The following is a 6,708-nucleotide window of genomic DNA, read 5'->3' on the forward strand; positions in this document are numbered from 1 at the left end:
CTTCCGAGAAGATAAAACAGTAAGCTGAGAGACCAGTCCCCAGGCTGCAGTGCTGGAAGCAGGAGAGCTCAGCCAGCCTTATGATGAGGGGCTTAGGAGGACACAAGAATAAGATGTTCAGGGCAGAGGAAAATCTTCCCCTAACCCTACAGTTGTCACTAGGCTGACCACAATGTATTTGGTGGGCTGGCCCTGTGAGGAAAGAGTAGCCTGGAAGAGAGATAACCAGGGTGTCTAGTGGTGGGATGAGGGGGGTGAGGGTGGTGAGAGCCTGGCCCAGGTTGCCCAGGGAAGCTGTGGCTGCCCCATCCCTGGAGTGTTGAAGGGCAGGTTGGATGGGGCTTGGAGCAGCCTGGGCTGGTGGCAGGTGTCCCTGCCCATGCAGGGGGTTGGGACTGGATGATCTTTAAGGTCCCTTCCAACCCAAACCAGTTTGGGATTTTGTGATAACAAACTGTAGCTGTTAGGCAAGGGGGAGAACAGGTTGTACTGAAAGCTACATTATTATGGCAATATATGGTCTCTGGAAATTAATTCCAGGGTGTGCAGTAAGGATTCTGTGTTCTCCTGTGTGGGAGCAGTGCCAGGAATCGGGAGCATTTGGGGTGCTTTCCTTTGGATGTTCCTTTCCCTGGTATCAGTCAGACTGAGGGACAGGTTCTCAGCTGTGAAAAAATTTGAATGGCCCCCATCATATCTTCTTTGAATAGGAAATGGCTGCCTTGTGACCAGCTCTGCAGGCTTTGGTCTTCACCTGATCTGTTCAGGTCGTGCCATTCATGACAAGTTTTCCTCTGAGCTTGTTTTGGAACTTTATTCCTTTTGGATACCAAATCCATATTCTGTAAATGATCCTTTAACCCAACGTGCAGTTGAGGGGATTTTAGTCAGATTTCCATTGGCCACTCTTAAACTGATAGACAACCTTTTCTGTCTTAAAGTTTCCATTGATATGTAGTATCTGTTTCTGATGGAGTTGTTGTGCTTGTGCTGGGATTGTCCACTGAGAGTTCCTGTGGTTGGCTGTGCAAATTACATCATTTCCATCCTCGAGTAATCTGGTTGCACTGAAGTGCAGTCATTTGCATGTGCAAGAATTGAAATGTTTTTAATTTCTCTCCTCTGAGTCATTTATGTCCAATTCCTTTTGTGCAGGAAAGAGTAGGGAACTTTTTGGCAGATTTCTATTTGGTGAATGGACTTGTATTAGAGTCAAGGAAAAGAAGAGAACATCTGAGTGAGGAGGATATTCTTCGCAATAAAGCTATCATGGAGAGCCTGAGTAAAGGTGGCAACTTAATGGAACAGAACTTTGAGGTATGCTTAAGTAGTTCTTCTCAGGATGTGAGTTTTTGCATAGGAGGATTATCTTTTACACCAATCATTTATTGCTGTAATTTTAAAGTAACAAATACGACCTACCAGTGTAGTCTTGGTGATGTGTTAATGAGCTAACCTAATTAGTGCATGCATAGAGGAATTTCTGTGATTAGATTGGATATTCCAGTCTTAATTTGACTCTTAGTGTAAGATGAAGGGATTGGTTGTGGCAAATCACTTTAGCTTCTTTTAGACCAAATGTTTATCATTCAGAATGCCTTTCTCCTTTTCTTTTCAATCGTGTTTGCTTTTTGCTTCATTAAAATGGCCTAAGCCTGTTATTATCTCCATGAAATCAAGAGCTATTCAGAATGAGCCAGACATCATCTGGGAACACATACAGCCTTTTGCAAACGATTAATTTATGTCAGCATTAGCTTGTGTTTTGTTACTTGTCATTCAGACCCTGGAATTAACTGATTAGCTGAGGTATTAAAGGACCCAGCTTCTCTGGAAAAGGCGGTTTGAGGCCAAATACCTCAGTGCAGAGTAGGAGATGGAAAAGGCCGGCGAAGTGTCAGCTACAGACTGCACAGACTGTTTTGCTGTTCTTTGTGGAATTGTACAGTTGTATCTTTTGCATGGCAATGTTCTGAAAGAATCCAAGGCCAACTGACCAGCTCCGGGTGTTTTCTGAACAGCCCGTCCGGCGACAGTCGCTCACCCCGCCCTCACCCAACACCATCACCTGGGAGGAGTACATATCTGCTGAGAATGGGAAGTAAGTGTGGGTGCTCTGCTGACACCTCTACAGCATTTGTTTGGGGCTGTGGGCTTGTCTCATGGTTTGTGTTTTTTTTGTGTTCTCCAGTTTGTGGGTGCTCTTTCTTCTATGGAATGTTGGGTTTGATGTCTGGTGTTCTCCAGTGGGCTGGGAAGCTGGTGCTGCACATGGGAATGGGATCAGGGCATCAGCTGGGGATAAAAACACTGCCTGGGTGTGTCTGCCTGCTGCCCAGGGCTTGACACTGAACACTGTGGAAATGTGCACGTTATGTGACTTGTTTTTTAAGGAAGATTTGCTGACAAATTCACCACTGTAATTAATTTGTCTTATGATGGTAATGAACAATCCAGTTCACCATGTTGAAGATAAATGTTTCTGATTTAATGAGACTGTAGTGGCAGTGTACAAAAAGAAATGCTGCTGGAATCCAAGGACATACGGATCTCCCAATACTGGCTAGATCTTTCTTTGCAAGATACTCTCCTCTAGGTGTGTGACTAGGTAGCTAGCAGCCATAATTGATATTAATTTACAGTAACTAAAGTAATTAGAGGTCTAAGCAGCTGAGTTTATTTTCTAGGGCTGCATGCTCTCTACCTGTTGAATTGTACAAGGACCAAAACATGTACCAAGTGTGTCACATAAGTGACAATGATAAAAGTCCTTTCTCCAGAGACACTAGACTAGCCTGTGGTCAGGTGTTACCAGGGAATGGGATGGTGTGTCAGGAAGGGCTTACAAAAAAGGCACATCTGTCTATTTTGGCTTTATTCTTTTTTAAAAACTAATTTAATTGTTATTAAATATATTTGAGACTGAATATTCAAGCAGAATAAACAGGTTATGCTTGAACAGTCATTGCTGTTAGGACAGAAATATGTATGTGTGTAAGATTTCACTTTCTTTAATAATCTGATTAGCTGAAGGGGGTTTGATGGGAAATCCAGGTTTCTAGCTAATGTAAAGCAGAACACGAAAAGTTTTGTTATCTTATTTCTTAACCTGTTTGTTCCTCTCCTATAACAGAATTTTCTGTCCTGTGTTTTCCAGCATTACCTTCTAGTGACCGTGGAGTAACTTTTCTGCTTTCTCTGAGGTTGTTTCATATTTTAGGCTGAAAGCAAATACCCTTTTTCTAGTTCAGCTTGATACTTTGTTCACATACAGACAACTGTAACTAGCATCTGAAATCAGCTGTATATATTTCTGGGTAGTTGTCATGTCTTTCAATAGTGTTTATTAATATAATGTTCATGGGGAATTATTGACGTTTTTCCTCAAGCTGTTTCCCTAAATATTTTTGTCTTGTCTCCCAGTTTAGCAGAGCTTAGAATAATCTAAATTGAGATGATTACTGATGCATCTTTACCATGCACAGCTTTTACTTTTCAAGTATTTGCTTCACTGACATTTTCAAACCTGAGTCTGTCTTCCTTTAAAACCAGGGCTTCACTGACAGAAAAGCTGACTTTGTCCTCTCCCCTTTCAGAGCTCCTCACCTGGGCAGAGAGCTGGTCTGCAAAGAGAGCAAGAAAACCTTCAAAGCCACGATAGCTATGAGCCAGGAATTCCCCCTAGGAATTGAATCGTAAGTCAGTGTTGCTGCCTCCAGCGGTGCTTGTGGGTAGGAAACGTGTTCATGTGGTTGTGAACTGCAGGCTTCTCCATATTCTCAGATTTGGGACTTGGCAGTTTAACACCTGCAAAGGAAGTCGTGCTGTTAAGCAAGGAAACTGTGAAAGCACAGCCCTGGGTGCTGGGGTGCCTGTTCCTGGAGGAGCCAAGTGCTTATCTTGCTGATAAGAGCAGGGATTTGATCAGGTGTATCATTAACTCAGCACAATGCTGATGTGCCTGGTCCTGCAGAATTCTAGAACGTTTTTGCCCGTAACAAGTTGTAGCACCAAGTGATGCCCTCTAAACTGATACAGAACCATGCCAGGTCTCTTGTGTTGTCCGTGCGGGGTGTGGGACTAAATGCTCCAGTCTGGTGTGAAATGAGGACAAGACATTACCATCTTGATGTTTATTTGTACACCTGTGGCAATAATACAACGTGGATCACCAAGAACTGGACATGAGGGGGCTGGTACTGAAGCTCTGAGGAGACAGATTTAAGCATGATGTGAATTTTCAGTTCTTTTTGTCACCTTGCTCTTTGGGTCATTTTTCTCTTTTCTGGAGGAAAAGCTTGTGGAACAAGAGCTTGTTATGAAATTTGTTTTCCTTTTCAGGTTGTTGAATGTTTTAGAAGTAATTGCACCCTTCAAGCACTTTAACAAACTTAGAGAATTTGTTCAAATGAAGCTTCCACCAGGCTTTCCTGTGAAATTAGGTAAGAGGACCACAACGAAGTGTGTGTACTGACTCATGCAGTGTACTCAGAACTTCTCTTGAGTTTTGGGAAAGAACACTTGTGGAAGAGAGTGTCACAGCCTCCCTGGGCAACCTGTTCCAGTGCCTTCCTACCATCTAGGTGAAGCATTTCTTCCTGATGTCTAACTTAAGTCTCCCCTCTTTCAGTTTAAAACTATTCCCCCTTGACCTGTCGCTGCCCTCTCTGGTGAAAAGCCACACCTTCAGTAACAGCTGGTAATTACTGGTAAGCTTGTATTTCCTGGCTCCTCACTGTACCATTCTGCTTCCTCCCCAGATATTCCTGTGTTTCCCACCATCACAGCCACTGTGACTTTTCAGGAGTTCCGTTACGATGAGTTTGATGACTCCATCTTCACTATTCCTGATGACTACAAGGAGGACCCCAGCCGTTTTCCTGACCTCTAACCCAACTGGAAGGTGAATGGTGAGCGCCACCACCAGCGTCCCACAGCGAGCCCATGGATGCACACAGCCCACAGGTAGAGAGCAGTGGGTCCTAAAGGAAGGGATAAACTTAATAATCCAGAAGAAAAGGGAACATGCATCAAATGACTGATGTACTGACACTCACTCTAACGGGCATCTAGTCTAGTCCCTGATGTACAGCAAGTCTCCTGACGTGTCCTGCACACTTTTATACATCCAGTCTTGCAAGCCTGGTAGTCTGACACCTCGATGACCCTGAGAATACTTAACAGCTGTGAGGACTATCATTTGTTTTTAAATTTTTTACATTTCTTGGTGATACAAAAAGCACTCTTGGACCATTAGCATAAAAGTTGAAATGTCTTAGCTGGGTATTAGTCCTCTCAAACATCCCACCATACTTAAGATGACCATGTTATATTCTTTCAAGCTTTGTTTTCATGAATTGTAAACTATGTATCATGATGTATAATTCAGTAATTTGAATGTTAGTTGAAGTATAATAGCAGAAATGCCTTTTCTGTAGATGAATGAACCAAATGGTAACCATTAAACAGTTGCATTGTCCTACTGCAATACACTTCAGAAACAGCATTGGCTCTGCAGGGAATCAGGTACCTCCTCCAGCACCTTAGTGCAGTCCATGGTGGTGCTATCTGTCTGAACCCTTCCCTTCTTTACCCAGCTCTTTGGGAATCCTCCTTCCTTGGCTCTGTGCTTAACTCCTCTTCATTGTCCTGGCTTGGAAGTCCCAGCTGTGTCCACCACGCTGTGTTGATGAGCATGCTCAGAGGTTCACTAGCTAGAAATGGTCACTTTTTTCTTCTTCTATTGTCACATTCACTTAGGACACTTGCTCCAAAATGGTTGAGCACCCAGTAGGTTCCCTGGTGTTTGTCTTCAGCAGCCCCTCAAACATGAGATGTGTGTGGAGAGCTCCTAGCACAGTAGGCTCAAGCATTACATCTTCATGGAAGAAGGAACTTTTATGTTTAACTGTGGTGCACACTGAGCAGGGCTCACTTTGCAGGGTCTTAGTTGCAAATGCTGAGGATGTCTCCACAATCACTTCCTTCCTCTTCATATTTTGAACAGGTAGATGTTTCAGTACTTTGGCTTATTGAGCTTATTCTCATTCCAAGTGGTTCCAGTCTCCTAACCTGACAAGAATCCAGCTCTTTGGTTTGTTAGGAAGAATTTGTGCATAAGGCTAATGGTGCTATTTGTTTGTATTAAGGAATTTAGATTCAAGTGCTGTGGTGTAATTGTACAAAAATGTAAATATTTTCAAAGTTATATTCTTTGTGCACTGTAGGTAAAACCTTTTCTGAAAATCAATAGAGTTAAGTATCAAACTTTCTAATACTCCTGGGAGAACCATCCCTGTGCTTAGTGAAGGTCACCACCCTCACTAACCATGCAGGTGGGCAGCAGAGGTGGTTTGGCACAAGGCAGGAGCACTGACCTGTCAGGCACAGGTGGTCATGCAGGTTGGAAGCAGATGTTCTTTCACAACATCTGGAATCCCCCTGTGCACACCCTGGCGAGGCAGCTCTAGGGAAGGCCAGTGTCCCCTCTGTGCAGGGTCCCAGTGAGTCACCATGAGAGGACAGAGGGGCTGAGAGCAGAGGGCTGAGGTTGGTCCTCCCAGCAGCACTGCACAGTTCCAGTCTGACAGTGAGTGAGGTGCACCCTGCAGGCTGGGATCCGTGCGCTGCACTTACCTACTCAAAATCCCCCTGAAAATAGGTCTGTGGGGGGAAAGCAGAGGGAAATGCAGAACTGTAATTCCTGCT

At 43.9% G+C, this 6,708-nt stretch overlaps 1 protein-coding gene across 1 annotated transcript in view; it reads left to right on the forward strand.

The window, feature by feature from the left end:
• ANKRD13C (ankyrin repeat domain 13C) overlaps positions 1-5,474 on the forward strand; it is a 17,877-nt gene extending 12,403 nt beyond the window's left edge. The window contains exons 11-16 of the mRNA XM_009994586.1: positions 1-19; positions 1,156-1,317; positions 2,022-2,101; positions 3,597-3,695; positions 4,342-4,442; positions 4,761-5,474. Of these exons, the coding sequence (XP_009992888.1) occupies positions 1-19; positions 1,156-1,317; positions 2,022-2,101; positions 3,597-3,695; positions 4,342-4,442; positions 4,761-4,891 (592 nt within the window). The 3' untranslated portion in view covers positions 4,892-5,474. The remainder of the gene's footprint in view (positions 20-1,155; positions 1,318-2,021; positions 2,102-3,596; positions 3,696-4,341; positions 4,443-4,760) is intronic.
• Positions 5,475-6,708: the final 1,234 nt, after the last annotated feature.

The sequence above is a fragment of the Chaetura pelagica genome, unplaced genomic scaffold (assembly GCF_000747805.2).
Source record: "Chaetura pelagica isolate M959 unplaced genomic scaffold, ChaPel_1.0 scaffold243, whole genome shotgun sequence".
NCBI lineage: Eukaryota > Metazoa > Chordata > Aves > Apodiformes > Apodidae > Chaetura > Chaetura pelagica.